The sequence below is a fragment of the Polypterus senegalus genome, chromosome 16 (genome assembly GCF_016835505.1).
Source record: "Polypterus senegalus isolate Bchr_013 chromosome 16, ASM1683550v1, whole genome shotgun sequence".
Lineage (NCBI taxonomy): Eukaryota > Metazoa > Chordata > Cladistia > Polypteriformes > Polypteridae > Polypterus > Polypterus senegalus.
This window is the reverse complement of record NC_053169.1, coordinates 5,429,630-5,450,457: the sequence shown is the minus strand read 5'-3', so window position 1 is coordinate 5,450,457 and position 20,828 is coordinate 5,429,630. Positions and strand designations below refer to the sequence as shown.

At 46.4% G+C, this 20,828-nt stretch overlaps 2 protein-coding genes across 2 annotated transcripts in view; one reads left to right on the top strand and one right to left on the bottom strand.

Moving 5' to 3' along the window:
* abhd12 (abhydrolase domain containing 12, lysophospholipase) overlaps positions 1–5,079 on the top strand; it is a gene marked incomplete at its 5' end in the record, with an annotated part of 54,806 nt that extends 49,727 nt beyond the window's left edge. The window contains one exon of the mRNA XM_039738990.1: positions 210–5,079. Coding sequence (XP_039594924.1) covers positions 210–243 — 34 coding nt within the window. The remainder of the gene's footprint in view (positions 1–209) is intronic.
* A 2,745-nt stretch (positions 5,080–7,824) lies between these two features.
* pygb (phosphorylase, glycogen; brain) overlaps positions 7,825–20,828 on the bottom strand; it is a 48,812-nt gene continuing 35,808 nt past the window's right edge. The window contains exons 16-20 of the mRNA XM_039739100.1: positions 19,108–19,249; positions 12,663–12,870; positions 12,342–12,476; positions 11,484–11,550; positions 7,825–8,048 (exon numbers count right to left, since the gene is read on the bottom strand). Of these exons, the coding sequence (XP_039595034.1) occupies positions 7,905–8,048; positions 11,484–11,550; positions 12,342–12,476; positions 12,663–12,870; positions 19,108–19,249 (696 nt within the window). The 3' untranslated portion in view covers positions 7,825–7,904. The remainder of the gene's footprint in view (positions 8,049–11,483; positions 11,551–12,341; positions 12,477–12,662; positions 12,871–19,107; positions 19,250–20,828) is intronic.

Genomic DNA, 20,828 nt, shown 5'->3' with positions numbered 1-20,828 from the left:
AAGACCCTCATCAGGAAAAGTGGATTGAGAAGATGAGACTTTGACTGAAGTTAATAATGTGGCCCCCTAGTGGCTGAGCACCCTCAACAGGTCATTCTCCTGTCTTTGGCCATGGCATTGTTTAAATTGTACACTTGTGGTCTGAGAACTGCTGCCCCCCACTGGCTCATCTCTATTTTGTTTTTTTGTTTTTTTCTCTCCATCCTTAGGGACTTCCTGAGCACAGCCGGCTTACACGCATAACTTCTGACTGTCCTTGGGTTGTTGGAATTCCTGTCACCTGAGCCCGGGTGAGAAGACCTTTGAATCATTCCTTTCAAACTGAGAGCAAAGACAGAGACAGGTGATTGCCTTGGCATGACGGGACAGGAACGTGTGCTTACGACAACCAAGAGGCTGGGTATCCGAACCCGAAGAAAAGACAACGTGCGCCGAGGAGGAGTGCAAAGCAGTGGACTGAAAATGGCTTGCTGACGTACTTGAGGTCTCCTGCTAGGTGGCGCTGTCTGAGGAGGCCTGCCAGTTTCATTTCTCGCTGGTCATCAGGCTTTCACAGGAGCGACTTGTGGACACGTGCTGTCGGACCCCCGCTGCGCTCTGTCTCTCTCTCTCTCTCTGGTGAACGTTTTGTACCCTGAAGACACAATTTTAAATGAGCGGCTGGTCACCGCAAACTGGGCTCCAGCCTGGTAAGATAAAGCATAGCATCCTGTCGACAGTGGGAAGGGTAAAGTGAGCTAAAGGTCCTAAGGATAAAGCTGTCTTTGCTCTTTTTGTTTTCCTTTTTCAAATTGATGAAAATTGGAATTGCTTCATAAGCCTGGACTTCCCATACCCATTGCTCCTCCACGGTTGTAAGTTTTGCTCCAACGGGTGATCCTGAAATGGACATTTGTCCTGGTGGGTGCCCGACGGGTTGCCTTTAAATGGTGGCAGGATAGCCGAGTGCGCCGCATAGCTGACTGCAGCTGTGTTTGAGGAGGAAGAGGAGGAAGAGGAGGTGGTAATTGTAGTGACATCCTTGCCGTTGTCCACTTCCAAATTATTCAAAATGACGGGCCGTTACCCACTATACAGTGACACTCCCTGGCATGGAGTCGCACTTCAGTTTGTTCAGATTAAAGCGAATTTAACATTTTTTTTTTTTTTTTAATTCACTCTATTTTTTTAATTCAGTTTTTTTGTGACATCATGTGGTTCACGTTTCCTACTCCACTCTGGATGGCGCGGCTTCTTTCTAATCAAACTTATTAGCATAATCACCGAAGCCACGCCCACCAGTCTCCTTGCAAACGCAGTTCTCTTGGCATTCGTGCGTGTCCAGCGATTCATCGATAGCCGAGTCTCGACCTCCTTGACCGTAATCGTCTCAGTCGCCAGTAAGTCATTGGTTTGCTCTGCACTGAACTCTCCTCCTCGACTTACAAGCCAACATTTCTTACACTCGTAGATAACAATGGGTCCTGAAATTCAATTGATGAGCGTCGGCCCCTTTGATCTAACTCGCCATTCAACATGATCGACTAAATAGTCCGGCCCATCGTTTTAGGGCCCCGAGGATCAAAATGAGTCCTGAAATTCATCAGTTGTAGAGTCGTGAGCTGTTTGACCGGCCAATCAGAAGTAATCGACTCCGCAGTCAGCCCAACTGTAGCCCCTCGTAGTGGCACCACTCTGATTATTTACCGCCGTTGGCTCTGCGCTGCACTCTCCTCCGTGATGACGTCGTTTGTGGGGCTTGGTGACAGAAATGAATCTTGAAGTTTATCACTTGACGAGTCTCGACCTGTTTGGGCGGCCACTCAGAAGACATTGTCTGAGTACTCCGTCCCATTGTAGCTCCCCCTAGTGGCTGCATTCTGATTATTATCATTGCACTCCTCCTCCCTGGTGACTTGAGAGCCATCGTGTTGACAGCTATGGGTGCAGTGAGTCGTGAAATTCCTCGAATGATGGGCATTGACCCATTCGCTCGTTTAATTTGCCACCTGATCATCCAAGTCATCGACTCAACTGTCAGTCCACTTGTAGTGACACCCACTCTAATTATGTGTCATTGTATGTTCTGCATTGTGCTCTCCTCCTCGTTTTTAGGACTCAAGGATAGAAGCGAGTCCTGAAATTCATCGATTGACGAGCGTCGACCCATCTGATCCTTTCATTTAACACCTGACGATTCACTCAGAAATAACCGACTCCAAGTCAGGGCCATTGTAGCGTCTTCTAATGACACCAATCTAGTAATTTAGCGTTGTTGGCACTGCACTCTCCTCATTGTTTTCAAGATTCGAGAATGGAAACGAGTCCTGAAAGTCATCGATTAACGAGTCTCAACGTGTTTGACCGGCTGTCGACCGTCAGTAATTGGTTACCATTGTTTGCTCTGCACTGCACTTTCCTCCACAACCTAAGAGTCGTCTGTTTGGCCCTCGTAGGTGAAAATGAGTCTTGGAAATCCATCTAGCCATTTGACCCTCCACTCCAAAGTGTTCATCCATCTCAAGACATCGACTCAATAGTCACTCCTAGTGTAGCTCCACTAGTGGCTTCATTCAAATTATTTATGGTTGTTTGAGCTGGAGTGCACTCTCCTCACCAGTGGCTTGACCGTCATCATTTTAGGACCCGTTAATAAAATTGAGCCTAGAAGCTCATCGACTGACGAGTCCCAACCTATTTGACTGGCAGCTCAAAGTAATCGTCTCAATGGCCGGTCATTAATTAGTCTTGTCTGCACTGCACTTTCCTCCTCAACCTCGAGTCGTCGTTTTGGCCCTCGTACATAAAAATGAGTCTGAAATTCATCAGTTGACGAGTGTCCACCCTTTTGTTTAACTCGTGACCATCCACTCAAAGTAATCGATTCAATAGTCCGCCTCTTTGTAGCTCCCCCTGGTGGTATCGCTCTAATTTACCATCGTTTGAGTTAAGAGTGCACTCTCCTCACCAGTGACTTGAAAGTCATCGTTTTTAGGACTTGTAATAGAAATGAGTCCTGAAATTCATCGACTGATGAGTCTCGACTCATTTGACTGGCCGCTCAAAGTAATCGTCTCGATCGTCATTAATTAGTTGCCATCGTTTGCTCTGCTCTGCACTGCACTCTCCTCCATGACCTAAGAGTCATCATTATGGCACTCATATGTAAAAATGAGTCTGGAAATTCGACTGGTGAGTCTCGAGCCATTTGACTCGCCACTCCGAAGTATCCATCCATCTTAAGTAATCGATTCAATAGTCAGTCCTAGTGTAGCTCCCCCTGGTGGTATCATTCAATGTATTTATCGTTGTTTGCACTATAGTGCGCTCTCCCCACCAGTGTCTTCGTTTTGGGACCCGTTAATAAAAACGAGTTTGGAAGCTGATGAACTGATGAGTCTCAACCCATTTGACTGGCCGCTCAAAGTAATCGTCTCAATGGCTGCTCATTAATTCGTTTTGTCTGCACTGCACTTTCTTCCTCGAGTCGTCGTTTTGGTCCTCATACATAAAAATGAGTCTGGCAATTCATCAGTTGACGAGCGTTGATCCATTTGATCCTTTCGTTTATGTCGTGACCATCCAGTCAAAGTAATCGATTCAATAGTCGGTCTCACTGTAGCGCCCCCTAGTGGTATCGTTCGACTTATCGTTGTTTGCACTACAGCGCGCTCACCTCACCAGTGACTTGGAAATCATCCTTTTAGGAATGTTAATAAAATTGAGTCCTGAAATTCATCGACTGATGAGTCTCGACCCGTTTGACCCGCCACTCCAAAGTGTTCATCCATCTTAAGTAATCGATTCAATAGTCAATCCTAGTGTAGCTCCCCCTGCTGGTGTCATTCGAATTATTTACCGTTGTTTGAGCTGAAGTGAACTGTCCTCGCAGGTACCTTCACAGTCACCATTTTAACGCCCGTTTGTAAAACTGACGAGTCTCGACCCATTTGACTGGCCGCTCTAAAGTAATCATCTCAACGGCTGGTCATTAATTAGTTTTATCTGCACTGCACTTTCCTCCTCGACCTCGAGTTATCGTTTTGGCCCTCATACATATAAATGAGTCTTGGAAGTCATTGTTTTAGAAACGTTAATAAAAATGAGTCTGAAATTCATCAGTTGACGAGTGTCCACCCTTTTGTTTAACTCGTGTCCATCCACTCAAAGTAATCGGTTCAATAGTCAGCCTCACTGTAGCGCCTCCTGGTGGTGTCGTTCTAATTATTTACCGTTGTTTGCACTACAGCGCCTTCTCCTCACCATTGAGTTCAATGTCATCGTTTTGGGACTTGATCATAAAAACGAGGCCTGAATTTCATCGACTGACGAGTCTCGACCTGTTTGACTGGCCGCTCAGAGGTAATATCTCAATCGTCATGCCCCCTGGTGGCCCTGTTGTTGTTTTGCGCTATGCTGCCCTCTTCTCCCTGATGAATTGAGAGCCATTGTTTTGTCATTTATTCATAAAAATGAGTCCTGAAATTTGATTGGCGAGTGTTGACCCATTTGATGCTTTAATTTCACGCCAGGCTGTTCACTCGAGCTAATCGACTCTGTCGTCAGGCCCAATGCAGCGCCACCTAGTGGCACGATTCTAATTATTTACCATTATTTGCTCTCTGATGACTTGAGGTTTTCAGGTCGAGGGTGGGCGCCCACACCTGGCGATCGGTCAGCACTTGTCACCGGTGGCGCTTTGCTCCTCGCTGTTAGAACGGTGGGGTCTTGAATTGGTTTTCGTTTTTGGCAGCTGCCCGTTTTCCAGTTTGTGTCGCCGACTTCCCATCAGATGCACTTGCTTGTCGGCGTCCCGAGAGGCGTGAGGTCACGTGACTGATGCCCTGTGAGCCCCGAATTCACGCAGACTGCTGTAAATTTGAACAATTCCAGAATGGCCTCTAAGCACATCCCTGATTTCTGTTGTCATTTTAACAGAATGTGATCCCCCCCACGCCCATCCCCTTCTTTTCTCAATTGTGTTACTTTAAATTTTTCTTCTTTGGGAAACACTTGAAATGGCAAACTGAACACAATTTTATGTATTGTTCTTTTTTGTAATAAAAAGTAAGGCTGCCCAATTTGTCCGGTCTGCTCCCAGAATGCCTCACTGTGTTAATGGTAAGGATGATGCTTTACTCTGCTTGTGTTTGGGTTGAATTTACACACAAAGTGGGACTTGGAGTTTTGATTCTATATAGCGCCTTTCATAGTAAACCCAGAGCTGTTGTTTCCGTGACCCTGGTGCTGGGAAGCCATGGCAGGTGATGTAACTCAGCCGGGATCACATGGCACAGCAGTGGTGGGAATTTGAAAGTCCTTGTCGTTTTATATAGCGCCTTTCATAGTAAGACACTTTACAAGTCCAGAGCAGTTTTTTTCCGTGGCATTGTTGTGTGAAGACTTGGCGGGTGATATTTTTTTTTATAGGCCTGCCCAACTGACCCCAAAGCAGTGACTCATTCCGGACATCACAGAGGATCTCAGAAGAACATCCAGAGAACTGCAGGCCACCGTAGCCTCAGCTGAGGTCAGCGCTGATGATGAGGGGAGAGCAGCAAAATGGAAACCTCAGCCATCCAAGATGAACACCAGGATGATCCCCAAGTGTTTGGAATAACGACAGAGGAGTCAAAAGTAGAACCCGTGGGACAAGATGGGGGACTCGCCATGTCTGCTGGTGGACAGTCGGAACATCAGGTCTGCACCAAAACGTGGAGAGATGGGGAGGAGATGCTCTGACGTCTTGACGTGATTGAAGGAAGCAGGAAGCCAGAGCTTTAGCAGAATATTCTTAAAGAGAAGATCTGCTCACCAGTCTGTGACCTGAAGCTGAAGGGTATTTGGATCACCAGAACACAAAAGCAAGTGTACAGTTTTGGAGTCAAAGTCCTGACTTGATGCGTAGAAGTAAACAGATGACGCTTGCAAACCTGCCAATGTGCCCGAATGACGCTAAAGGACGAGTGTGACGTGAAAACTGGCCGTCAGATGATGGGAAAAAGTGTTTAGTTGCAATTGTTGCTGCAACCCATAAAACGCTGGGGGCAATTACTTTTTCACATGGGTGACTGGGGTTGTTGGACCATCCAGGTTCTGACTTAAAAACCGCATTTTGTGTTCTCTCAGGCTTCCTTTCTCTATTTGGCTGATGGTCTGCAGGCATTCATTGTGTCACAGATGCACACATAGAGATTAGGAAGGGGGCAAACACTTTTTCACAACACTGAGCCTAACTTCATGAGCTCCACTGGTTGAGAGTGGCAGTGTCCGAACCCAAGAAGGTCCCCCCTCCCCCAGTGTCATGGCCAGCCTGTCCATGTGATGACATGAAGAACAGCAGGAGGAGGCCTCAAGTGGCCATCGGGTTGTGACTTGTGGAGCCCCTCGCTGTGTCCACTGCCTTAACTATTGAGCTGTCCCAGGACTGGAGGTCACGTTTTAGTTATTTATTCCTAGTGGTACCTGACCTCTCTCCCTAACCTGGTGGTCCATTGTGACTCCTTTAAGTGTTTTTTTTCCCCAGAGTCGAGGCCAACAGCATTGCGGCAGACCAGTGTCACATGCAGGGTGAGGTCTTTGGCCCCAGTGCTCTCCCTGGTGAACTCAAATAGGATGAAGTGGGCTTGACAATGTCATTCCTTCACTGCATTGTCACTTGAGCCCACCCTCCCTCTCTGTTTTGGCATTCTCACACATCAAACTCGGGACCTCCCGGGGGTCTTCTCAGTCAGCCTTGCTGCCCCCCTTGCTACACGTCGTCGTACTCACCATGTGCCCATCCATCCATCACTCTGTTAATAATGGCAAAAAGCTGAGGAGGTAGGCCCACCACAAAGCCAGCATTTGTCACACCATTCTCTTCATCATGGCTGGGGTCTCCTAGGTGGGGATCTGGTGAACACGTCCAACATCAAAGCAGTGAAATGTCATTTATGCCACTCGTCTGCAGTCACAAGAATGGCGGTACAAGGCCGAGGACGGAATGCAAATCAATTGGTTGAAAATCTGAAAACCCCAACTCTTGACCCCCCCCCTCTCCATTTTGTGGGCACTTCAACTCCACCACTAAGGGGTCCCTTGAACCATTCAGAATAATTCAGTCTCACTGAACAAGTGTAGAGCAGCACCCAATTTTATTACCACGGCCACCCGCTTTCTTTTCTTTACACCCGCGGGGTTCAACGCTTACACGGGGTAAGGACGCAAATTAATGTGCAAAGCCACAAACGATGTCACCCTAAGGACGGATCGACGATTTTCTTCTCCCTGGATGCGAGTCGCTCCGACGTGGTTGGTCAAGGTGGACTCGGTGCGATGTTGGACGGCCAATGGCTACCAACCTTTAGCTGCGCATATACAACTGCGGCACACACACCCACACGCACACACATGCATGATAAATGGCAGGCTAGCAGCACAACCAGCGTCCACTGCAGGGTTTGCCAGCAGGTGCAAAGTGGACATTTGAAACTTTAAAACACCCCACCGACTTCCCGTTCCCCCTACAAAAATCAAACGTCCAGCCTGCGTCTCCTCAATGATGGGTCTTGCCTGATATCTGAGCTATAAACTGGACTCATGGAGTGGGGACAGCAGGACGTCCCTAAGTGTGGAGCTGCAGGTTGGACAGGACCAGAGTGCGCTCTTTCTCTCCCCAAAACCCCCCCTCCTAGTCGCCTATTGTCACACTCGACCTACTTAGTTCAAATCACACGATGACGACGGACGACTTCCTACTCTACAAAACAAAGGTGCCTCCCGCTCCTCATCCTCTCCACCCGCAGGCATCGTAAAGCCAAGGCCATCTGGTGGGCAGCAGTTGCCACTGAAGCTTCCAGAAGCTGCAGTGAGACTGCCGTCCCTGAAGTGCACGCTGCTGCTGCTGCTGCTGCGGAGCCAGTGGCCTGTGTGTCCAGTGTGGCTCACTCGTTGGGGGCGGGGATCTTGACGCTGGAAGGTTCCACGCCCCAAATCTCCCGGGCGTACTCGGAAATTGTGCGGTCACTGGAGAACTTGCCAGAGCCTGCAATGTTCTTGATGACCATCTTGGTCCATTCCTTTGGATTCTGTGAAAACGAGAAACAGGGCGACAAACAAACGGATCAAATTGGGACTTTAATCTTGATGACCGTGACAAAGGCTGAGGGGTAGACAACAACAAAAAAATTCTGTACCATCATGGAGAATCCTTTGTTACTCCTCCGACTGGCACAGACATTAATTCAGAGACGGCGTCCACCACCAGGCACCATAAGGCAACAGCCAATCAGAAGAGCAAAACACTGCAAGTGGGGCTACACAGACCTGAACACGTGATACCCCAAGAAGGGGTGGAGCCTGTACTAGAGATGGTGTTTGAAGGGGCGGAGTCTGATCAGAAAACCCTGTCTGAAGGGGCAGTGCTTGATCAAAAGGACTTGTGTGAAGGGGCGGAGTCTGATCAGAAGGCGCTGTTGGAGGGGCTGTGTCAGAAATTCTATTAGAAGGGGTACAGCCGGAATGAGGGACACCACAAGAAGGGGAGGGACCTGAGCAGGAGATGCTGTCTGAAGAGTCAGAGCCTGAGCAGAAGGAGCCATTTGAAGGGGCGGGGCCTGATCAGAAGGCGCAGTGTCTTGGCAGGGGTGGAGCCTGATTAGATGGTGCTGTCAGAGGGGGTGGTGCCTTAGCGGAAGGACCTGTCTGAAGGGGTGGAGCCTGATCTGATGGCACAGTCTGTAGGGGTGGTGCCTTAGCAGGACCTGTCTGAAGGGGTGGAGCCTGATTAGATGGTGCTGTCAGTGGGGGTGGTGCCTGTTGTAGAAATTCTATAAGAAGGTGTAAAGCCTGAACGAGAGATGCAGCAATAAGTGGAGGGACGTGAGCAGGAGATGCTGTATGAAGTGTCAGAGCCTGAGAAGAAGGAGTCATCTGAAAGGGCAGAGTGTGTACCAGAGATCTTGCCAGAAGTGACAGAGCATCAAAAGAGATGCTGCCATAGCCCGAGGTGATGTCAGTGGGGGCAGAGCCTACACCAGAAATTCTGTTAGAAGGGGTGGGGCCTGAATGCTTGATGTGGTCCTCCAGACCCTTTTGCAGGTGAGGTCACTTGGTCCTTGATGCTCCTTGTTGTAAAAGTCATGTGAATTGCTCTTACACTTTGATCCCTCATATTACGACCAATTTGCCTTAGCTGACTCTGAATGGGGCAGATGCCCTGGACAACATAACTCCTAGGATTTCTTGGAGGGGGTCCAGCTTGGGGACCTCAGGATTGCATCGCTGCTTCATGCAGGTGCTGTGGTACCTGTTAACTTCATCGGGTGCAAACGTCCAGGTGTGCACTGGGGCATTTTGTGTCAGAGTGTGACGTGATCAGTAGGAGGATCAGCGCCTCCAAGTCTGAGGTCATGGTTCTCAGCTGGAAAACAGTGGAGGGTCCTCTTCAGGTTGTGGTGGAGGTGTAGGTGCTACCCCAAGTGAAGGAGTTTAAGTATCTGAGAGCGAGGCAAGAAGGGACCAAGAGATCAACAGGCAGACTACATTCCTACCTTCACTTATGACCATGAGCTTTGGGTGGTGACTGAAAGAACTACTGTAGATCATGGATGCAAGTGGTGGAATGAGCTTCCTTCGCAGGGCGCCTGGGCTCAGATATTGGACGAGAAGCTCAGAAAATTCTGGAGAAGCTTGAAGTTGAGCCGCTACTCCTCCTCCATATTGAAAGGGGCCACCTGAGGTTGGTTTGGGCATTTAATTAGGATGCCACCTGGACACCTCCCTTCAGTCCTAGGACACCATAGAGAGATTATATCTCCTCGTTGGCCTGCAAATGGTTCAGAATATCCCTGGAGGAGTTGGTGGGGAAAAGAGACATCTGGTGAACTTTGTTTAGACTGCTGCCTCATGACCTGGATAAGCAGTAAGACATGGATGGAGTGTGTGTGTGTGTGCAGCGTAAGAAGTGTACCATGTGATGTCATCATAATTCCATTATAAAAGGTGGCGGAGGGCACTGTACCACTTTGGAAGTGTTGGATCTTTAAAATAAAACACTAAAATAACCAACAAAGTAACAGTAAAGAATGGGGTCAGCAAGGGTGGACATGTCCAGATCTTGGTCTTAATGTGTCTCATCTATTGGTGCATCGCTGTAGGCACCTCATGTTCAGCAATCATTTGACTGTCAGCACGGGCACAAGACGCAGTGAGCGGTGCACTGGTAGAGGATATGACTGGTCTTGGTGAACGCGGTAGTAACATGAGAACAAATGCTTCAGAAAACATTTGATAAGGTGCCACATGAGAGGGTGGGCATCAAACTAAAACTAGTGGCAGTTCAGAGTGATGTTATTAGATGGGTGCAGAATTGACGCAAGAAGCAGAGTGTGATGGTGTGAGGAACCTCATCAGAACTGGCCGATGTTAAGAGTGGTGACCAGCAGGGGGCAGTGCGGGGGTCACTGCTATTTTTAATTTATATAAATGATTTAGATAGGAATATAAGGAACAAGCTGGTTGTCTTTGTATGATGATACCAAGACAGGTGGATTAGCAGATCATTTGGAATCCGTTATATCATCACAGAAGGACTTGGACAGCAGACAGGCTTGGGCAGATGAAATTTAATGTCAGTAAATGTAAAGAATCACACATAGGAAGTAAAAATGTGAGGTCTGAATACGCAATGGGCGGTCAGAAAATTGAGAGTCCACCTTATGAGAAGGATTTAGGAGTCGTAGTGGACTCTAAGCTATCGACTTCCAAACAAAGTGTACAGAAGCCATTAAGAAGGCTAACAGACTGTCAGATTATATAGCGCCTTGATGTGTGCAGTACAAGTCACAGGAGATTCTGCTCAGGCTTTATAATACACTGGTGAGGCCTCATCTGGAGTACGGTGGGCAGTTTTGGGTCTCCAGGCTACAAAAAGGACAAAGCAGCACAAGAGAAGGTCCAGAGAAGAGCGACTAGGCTGATTATGGGGAGGCTACAGGGGATGAGTTATGAGAGAAGATTAAAAGAGCTGAGCCTTTAGAGAGATGAAGAGGAGACCCGAGTGAAGTGTTTAAAATGATGAAGTGAGTTAGTCCAGTGGATTGAGACGGTGACTTTAAAATGAGATCATCAAGAACACGGGGGACACAGTTGGAAACATGTAAGGGGAAATTTCACAGAAACATTAGGAAGTTTTTCTTTACACAAAGAACGACAGACACTTGGAATAAGCGACCAAGTAGTGTGGTGGGCAGGAGGACTTTAGGGACTTTCAAAACTCGACTTGATGTGATTTTGGAAGAATTAAGTGGACAAGACTGGCGAGCTTTGTGGGGCTGAATGGCCTGTCCTCGTCCGATTGTTCTAATAGAACGCCATGATGGGGGGTCTTCTGCCTTTAGTTTTGTTTGGCACACTTCTCTTGGGCACACCTGCTCACATGGACCAGCCCTGTCCATACACATGTGCACAGACAGGCCCCTGACAGAAATGAGTGTCACAATGTGGTGGCAGTGCCAACCCACCTTATAGAGGTTGCTGACCTTCTCCTGGCAGCTGATGTAAGCTTCATAATCGGCAAACACTTTGAACCTGTGGCAGAAGAGAATGAGGAGAACATCAAACAGGAGGCTGAGAACATTCTGCTTTCAAAGTAGAGGGTCTCGATGCAGTTTATAGGCCAACAGAAACGCCACAGCTAACTGAGTCACGTCCTCCTTCTGTCGTATGTGACATGTCATCGAAAGGGCTCCTGCAGTGGCAGGTCTAACATTCTGGGTTTGATTCCCATGCCCAGTTGTGTGGCATCTGCACTTTATTCCCAATGTCTGCGTAAATTTTTGATTGAGTGGCCACTGACAGACCCCCAAGTGAGCAGCGCGAGACAGGACTAGTGATGAGACTATGCAGGGAAGAGACCAGGAAGATGATGTTACAGGGCAGCCATGCATGTGGGGTCTAAAAAGCGGACATCGTGCTCTGGAACGTCGTTACATGAGTAGCTGCTTCCTCCATCCCTGGCTGTGGGGATTATCCGTTCAAGATGCCATTTTGTGGTTAGTCATTTCTAAGAATTTGCCTATCAGAGGACAGACCACCAGATACGAAGAACACAAAACGTCTTTTTCATGAGAACCGTGCAGATGATGGGATCGTTTGTGTTTTCAGTGGAGGCAAACGGGAGGAGGAAAAGGTCACCAAGGAACAGGGACCCATGTGTCATCCTCACGTAGATGAAGGACTGAGGGTACTGAGGTGAACCCCTACACACCTTCTGAGACCATCTACACGCTGCAGAGGGCAGGAACGAGTCTGGAGAGCAGGACTCTCAACATGCTGGGATGAATGGCCTCTTCTTGTCCAACTGTCCTAACGTTCTTTACCTGTCGTGGTTCATCAGCATATTGACGACGTCCTTGAAGAGGTCAGGCTGTTTTGGAGAGAAGAAGCCGCTGCTGATCTGGTCGATCACCTGCCGGAGCTCTGGGATCCTGTCATAGTACTCCTTCGCGTTGTACCTGTGAGTGACAAAAACAGGTTAGGGAGAGTGGCAGCAACCAAAAGCTCGAGCCCCACTCGCAGGATTCAAAACGCTGAACATCCGGAACAAGTTCACATGCGGATATCGAATCTCGAAAGGACGTGGAGGCCTCCCTCCGTACCAGAACAGCGGCTCCTCCACTTCACTGCACAAACCCACTCACCCCTTCTTGTCCATGGCTTCTACATCCTCAACCCGCATGCCAAAGATGAAGAGGTTCTTCTCCCCAGCTTCCTCTGCCATCTCCACATTGGCACCATCCATGGTGCCAATGGTGAGGGCTCCATTCAGCATAAACTTCATGTTCCCTGTACCAGAGGCTTCTGTTCCAGCGGTGGAGATCTGCTCCGAGAGGTCAGCGGCTGGGACCACTGCAAAAAAAAAAGAGACGAGGCTTGAAGTGGAGGCCTTTGAGATGTCAGAAAAGGGAAGGGCGCCATTTAAGTTGTTGGATAAAACAAAGAGAAGCCGAAGGGAAAGGGGGGGGGCGCTTGAGAAAGGGGAACATTCAGCTTTGGTTTGGAATGTTCAGTGCCATCGGAGGTTTGGAATTCATCAGAGTTGAGGCAGAGAGAGTGTGTGGGAGGGTGTCTGCTTCTTCTGAGCAATCTGATTGGTCAGTTTGGCTTTGTTCCGATTGGCCAGTTATAAGGACGATGGCACAATACTTCAGAGGTGTGAAGTTGTTCACTTCCTGATTGTGAACGTTGTTTTTATCCTCTTCAATAATGCGTCCGGGTGTCCGTGTGTGTGCGTCTTCTGCTGAAGTGGGCATGTGCGGAGCTCAGTGTGATCTGCATGGCACCGTGGATGCACACACACTGGAAGCTGGGCACACACGCATGATAAGCAAATAAAGGACAGCATTGCTGGGGAGAGTGCCGATTGGGTAGTCGCGGCCGCGCACATAAAATCTGTTGCTGGGGAGACGCCACACATACTGCCCCGTGCATGTTTACTAACTAACTATCTACTAACAACATGCCACCCAAAAAAAAAAGGACACGTCAAGTAGGACAAAAGACACAGACACTCAGATCGTACATAAGCAACATCTCCTGGAAGAACGGTCAGCTCAGCAAGTAAACACCAACAAAAGAAAGGGTTAGGGTTAGGGTTAAGGTTAGGGTTAGACAAAGAAAAATACGAGCAAATAGATCGATTGAAGAAAAAGAAAATGAGCGTCAGAATATTCCCCGTATTGATTTGGCTCCATCCTCTACTAATTTACCCTTTACCTTAAGAAGGTGACAATTTCCAGTTACATTAGCCGTTGCCATAACAATTAATAAAGCTGAAGGGCAAACCTTAGAAAAAGTTGCCATTTACTTACCAGAACCAGCATTCAGCCACGTCAGTCAGTTATATGTGGCATTATCAAGAGTTAGAAGTTCTCCAGATGTTGTTCTCAAGGTTGTAGATGGTCCTGAACAAGGCAAACTGTTGCCAAACTCAGACAGAATATTTACAAGAAATGTTGTCTATGATGAAATTTTATACAAAAATTTCATGAGGTAAAAAAATAAAAACTTTTTCCTAAATATCTTCTTCATATATTGTGTATTACAAAGTTTTACACTAAGGCATTAATTAATTATACTTACTGTATTGCCATATATGTTTCTATTTTATTTTTAATATTATTTTACTTCAGGCTTCTTACAAAAATATTTTTAACAACAAAAATGAAGACAACCAACAGAATGAGGTCAAGGTCCCTTGCCATTTAATATCGACTGTTCCTACTGATGTATATGCACTACTGTTCTAGTGGCCGTTATTGTAACAGGCTTAATGTCTAGTCTTTACAGAAAAGGAGCATCACGTCACTCACTTTGTCGTCTTTGTCGTACCGAACTACCAAGCGTTATTAAATACTAAAGCCTTCAAAGGACGGGAGGCCTTCGGCAGAATACCGATGATGTTTTCACAGCAGGTATGGGGGGCACATCTACCTTTGGTGGTATAAAAGAAATGGTTGAGAGGCAAACAAGGAGCCTCACAGTGACAGAGTCTGAGAAGCTGGCTTCACGAGAGCGGATCGAGAGAGGAGGTCGAGACACACGACAGTACTGAGGAAAGGTGTAGGAAACGCTGAGGGTACGTGTAAGACAACAGAGGTTGAGATGTGCCAGGAGCTCCATTTTTAAATGTATTCCATTATGTGTCTTCAACAGTAAGGTGTAGCTAGTACATTAAAACATAAAGTGCTGGCCCACCACAGGAGCCAATGAGTAGGCCCTGCACCCCTTGTGGTCCCTTACCACTTTTGTGTGTTGTGTTCCCACGACATAAACCAGAACTCTGACCTTTATGCAAAATAGGATGCATGGAACAAAAAAAAGAAAAAAAAAACGAGTGAAGCAGGGTGAAGTGAGGTGTGTTTGGAAGTTCATGGGAGACCCCACTTATTGCTTTGGGGTCCTCTGGCCTTCACCGGGGAGACGATCGCTTCAATGAGGTGTGCTAGAGAGGCAGCTATGAAGAGTGACGGGATGTGAAGTATGGGGCGGCTAGGAGATCACGGGGGACCCCTGCACCTTATTGCTTCGAGGCGTTTGGGACTTCACAGAGGAGATTATCGCACATCATGGCGCACCAAACGAGTAACACATTTGTAAGTTGTCAACCAATCAGCACAAATCATCAGCTGAGCCCCACCCACGAGAGATCCTGGTTGAACGAGAAGTACACACCCAGAAGGAGGAGCTAAAACAAGTACCAGGAACTACAAATGGCCTGAGCTCCTGCGGTGGGAGTGCTACAATTTAGCAGGTGGTCTCTGGTTCCTGAAAAACATTTCTGCAGTGGGAAGGCCCCATAATGCATCACCAGAGGTGACAGCCTGAAGTCACAAACCTGACTGTGGGAACTTTGCACTATGTGAATAGTAAGGTAGAACATTTTAATATTAGGGCGAGAGCTGCTGCTGCTGACAGAGTCGCACCTGAAAAGACAATTAAAAAATCTTCTAGCATTGTTATATCGTGGAAGACCCAAAGAGTGTCTGATCTAAAGAGAACATGCCGGAGAGCTGAGCGTAAATGGAGGAAAACTAAAACTAACTATCCATTATGAGATATTGCAGGCTAAAATAACAGAATACAATAAGACGGTCCGTCTTGAGAATTATAAATAACAAAGCTGGTAATCCAGAGTCTTATCTCTACGATTGATGGTCTGCTAAACCAGGTCACTCAATGGAAAGCCTCCAAAATACCTCCAGTGAAACTTGTGAGGCTTTTGCTGTATTTTTTAATCACAAAATTAATGATATTAGAAATAATATAGTATACCTCCCCAACACTGATCCTCTTTAGTGCCAGCACTCAGTTATAAACAAATTAAATTCTTTCACCAGGATAGATTTACCTGATTTATATAAAACTAGCCAACCCGTGGCGTACCATACGCCGCATAATCAGGCCGGTTTTTAATTATTTATAAGCACAGGGAGAAAATTAACATTTGAAAAATCGGTAATGTAATAAATCAGCAAGAAGAGCAACATTGTAACAATGGACGGAACGAACCAACACACAGCGTCGTAACCGAAAACTCGGTTTTTAATGAATGCCTACTTCATTGTGTTTTAAGCTCAGTTGTAAAGGATTGTTTTAAGGATCCCATGGGATACCCCTGGCAAACCGTTTTACACGCTGCACATGGCGATTCACCTCCATGAGAAACACGCCTCTATGAACAGTCAACGTGGCTCGGAGGTGCCAGGAGCTGGTGGGCGTGGCTCCTTCCTGCGTGCGCCATAGGTGACTTACTTGTCGGCGGCTCAGTGAATCCCCTTCCGGCGTGCTTTCCATGGTTGTCTTGCCTTAGTGAATTATATATATAGATAATTTCTTGACTGAGATCCTCCACCTGCGTCCTCGACCCAATACCAACAAGTTTTTTCAAAGTAGTATCAGGTGTGCTAATTGATAATATTCTTGACATCGTAAACTCGTCATTAGATACGGGGGTCTTCCCAGATGGTCTTAAGACTGCTGAAGTTCAACCCCTGCTGAAGACAAATAATCTCGACTCCTCTGCTTTTCGAAAGTTTTAACCCTATTTCTGACCTAGTAAAATTCTAGAGAAGGCCGTCATCATGCAGCTAAACGAGCACCTCAATAAACCTGCCATTCTTGATAAGTTTCAGTCGGGTTTCAGAACAAATCACAGCACAGAAACTGCACTCGTTAAAGTAGTAAATGCAGACAGAGGCCCACCAACATTCTCTGAGTTTTGAGTGCCGCATTCGATACCATTGATCACAACATTCTTAGAAATCGCCTTAGTCAGTGGGTGGGCCTCTCTGGCAGGGTCTTAAATTGGTTTGAATCCTACCTGGCAGGGAGAAAATTCTTTGCAAGTTGTGGTAATTATACTTCAAAGACCTCCGATATTCTATATGGTGGTCCACAAGGCTCTATCCGGGGTCCACTGCTCTTTTCGATTTACATGCTTCTGTTAGGTCAGATTATCTCAGGGCACAACGTGAGCGACCACAGCTATGCTGATGACACACGACTGTATTTATCAATGGCACCTGATGACCCCGACTCTGTTGTTTCACTAACACAATGTCTGACTTGTGTTTCTGAATGGATGAGGAGGAATTTTCTCAAATAAAGAGAAAACTGAAATTATAGTGATAGGCAATAATGGATATAATGAGGTTATTAGAAACAAACTTGATGCATTAGGATTAAAAGTCAAGACAGAAGTAAAGAATTTAGGGGTAACTGTTGACTGTGACCTGAATTTCAAATCGCACAATAATCAGATTACTAGGACAGCATTTTTTCACTTAAGAAATATCACAGAAGTTAGACCTCTTATATCATTGAAAGATGCTGAGAAATTAATTCACGCTTTTGTTTTCAGTCGACTAGATTACTGTAACGCACTCCTCTCAGGACTACCCAAAAAAGACATAAATCACTTGCAACGAGTGCAGAATGGAGCTGCTAGAATCCTAACTAGGAAAAGAAAATCTGAGCACATCTCTCCAGTTTTGATGTCACTACACTGGTCACCTGTGTCATTCAGGATTGACTTTAAAATACTGCTTATGGTTTATAAAGCCTTAAATAATCTGCTCCATCTTATATATCAGAGTGTCTTACACCTAATATTCCAAATGGTAACCTGAGATCTTCAAATGAGGGTCTGCTTAGAATTCCAAGAGCTAAACCTAAAAGAAGTGGTGAGGCGGGCAGGCGGCCTTCTGCTGTTAGGCACCTCAAATCTGAAATAGCCTGCCAATAGGAATTCACCAGGCTGATACAGTAGAGCACTTTAAAAAACTGATAAAAACACATTAGTGTAACATGGCCTTCTCATAACTTCGTTTTAGTTTAATCCTGATGCTCTGTATATTCAATTAATTATCATTATTATTCATGGTATTCATATTCAAACTCCATACTAACCCCGATTCTCTCTTCTGTTCTTTTTCCGGTTTTCTGGGGTGATGACCTGCGCCACCACCACCTGATCAGGGCACCGTGATGTCCTGCACTGATGGATTAAAGGCCAGAAGTCCACATGACCATCATCATCAAGTTCTTCCATGAGAACCCTGAATACCAGGAGGACTGATTGACGTCATTTATGTGAGGTAGAATGCCTAGAGGGGGCTGGGTGGTCTCGTGGCCCCCTGCAGATTTTGTTTTTTTCTCCAGCCATCTGGAGTTTTTTTTCCTGTCCTCCCTTATTTTTATCCTATGTTAATTAGTGTTCCCTTATTTTAATTCTTATTTATTTTGTCTTTTTTCTCTTTGCACTTTGAGCTCATCATTGGTATGAAAATGTCCTACAGAAATAAATGTTGTTGCTGTTGTTGGGCACTAATCAGGAGAGGGCACACTTCTTAGGTGGTGTCACATGGTCACTCATACAGAAAAAGGGGGGACCTCAGACCTCAAGTCCGCTCATGTTGGAGTACATCTGAACAACAGAAGGCAAAGTAACTAGCGACCACATCATCTAAAGGGAAATACAGAATTGTAGCTGAAAGGTCTTAGCAAAGCCAAACTGCTCAAATAATGACCCAATCATCAAAAAAATAAAAACAAGGCAACACACACCCTGTGATTTTATGATGTGCCACCAAGTCATTAAACTCAAAAAGGCTTCACCTCAGGGCGCCTGTGAGCCCAGCCCTAAACTCAAGGAGCAGAACAAGGATTAAGGCTCAGGTTTCTGAAAATAGTTCCAAAAAGGGAGAGGAGAACCATCAAAACCCCTGGCCCAAGAACAAAATACATTTAAAAATAATGTTTTATTTAAACAATACTCCAAAAAATATAAATCAGAAGAGAACTGAAAAATGAAAAAAGGCCAAGTCACAAAATCCAAATCTGAAAACCAGTAATCGGATTCAAAACCAGGAGCAAAAATCATGAACAGGGGGCTCTTATCCTGGTCAAACATTTGGTTCTGACCTTAATTGAATTTTTTTTTTCTGTATTCTGGGGATGATGACGACATTTACAGTTTCACTGTTGTTTTGGCATAATTTGGGTTCAAAGCCCTGGTTGTGCCCTCACTGTGCCAGCTACTCGGGCCTCCCAGCCCCCCGTGAGACGAGAACACAAATGGGGTACCTTTTTCTGCCAGGGACACTCTGTAGTTCTCCAAGAAGATGACTTTCAGACGGTCGCCCACCACAGGGTCGTGGTTCACAATGTTGCCCACGGATGTAATCAGTTTTATGATCATTTTGGCCATGTGGTACCCAGGAGCTGCCTGTGAACAAACAGGTAAAGGGGACATTGTGACACTTGTCTTTGTTTGGTAACAATTAAAATAAAAAAGGCACCTTGTGAAATGTTTGAGATGGCGTACGTTGTTAAAAGCTCCATAAGAGTGACCGGCGGTCTTGTCAGACTCTCGACGGCACACAAGATGGCATTGCAGGTTAACAATGTTCTTTTTGTTAAACACCAAGGACTCTGAGAGCAAATCCACAGGCCACCAGATAAATGCAAATACGAAACTTTCAGTCACCTGAACCCCCTTTGAAGTGGGGGCTTTCAGTGGGAAAATCTGCAATTCTGGAAATGTTTGGGACCCTCCACCGCCGTCAAAAATATTAAATACCAGCCAGAAATGGCGTTTTTGCATGTGGGGTTGACACGATACGCCTTTAATGCATTTATAGTCAAAGTCAGGAGTTTCCATCCACTTGGGGTCAATTCTCTCAAACTCCCATCCTAAGCCCCCCCACAGATTTGATCCTAACAAATTATAAATCTGGCAGATCATTGAAGATGTCTACTCTGTCAGGGCAGAAGTCATTTTTTGCCACGATGTTCACAGAGCTCCGAGTGTCTCACGTTTTCTTGACCACATCACAAGTCCAGGGGGGTCACAAGGTCACATACACTTTGTTAAGTGGGCCTTGGAAAATTCCAGAAAATGATGTCAAGCCTTTAGGCAGCGAAAGCTTATGATAGCTCATTGGAGCCAACATGTGGATGGATGTTAAGGCCGACCATTAAATTCTCTGCCTCTTTACTGGAGATGATGGGAAAATCAAAAGAAATCAGCCGAGACCTCTTTAAAAAAAAAAAAAAGGTGGACCCCCACAAATCAGGTTCATCCTTGAGAACAATTTCCAGGACCTCGTGAAGGTGGAGGAGGACACAGGTAGATGAGTAAGACGAGTCCGACATCGACATCACCTGAAAGGCTGCTGAGCAAGAAGAAGCCCACCGCTCCAAAGCCAGCATCAAAAAAAGCCAGACTGCAGTGTGCAACGACACATGGGGACAAAGATCTGACCTTCTGGAGAAATGTCCTCTGGTCTGATGAGTCTGAGGATTGAACTGTTTGGCCATAATGGCCACCGTTGTCTTTGGAGGACAAAGAGCGAGGCCTGCAAACCAAAAAACACCATCACACATGGGGGTTGGGAGCGTCATGTTGTGGGGGTTGCAGGATGGTCTGGGTGACTGTCAAAAAATAGATGACATCACGAGGAAGGACAAGGATGGGGAGACACAGCAGCAACATCTCAATAGCCCAGCAAAGAAGATGAAGTTCAGTTGCCAATGGGTCTTCCAAATGGAGGAGGTCCCCAAGCAGACCTCCAATGGCTTAAGGACCCCAAGGTGAAGGTACTGGAGTGGCCATCACAAAGCCCTGACCCTAATCTGACAGAACTGAACAAGCAAGTGCGACCAAGGAGGCCTGTGGACCTGTCCCAGTGACACCAGTCCTGTCTGGAGCAGTGGGCCAAAAGTACAGCGGCTTATGGTGAGAAGATTGTGGAAGGCAACCTGAGATGTTTGGCTTAAGTGAATAAATGTAAAGGCAATTGGAC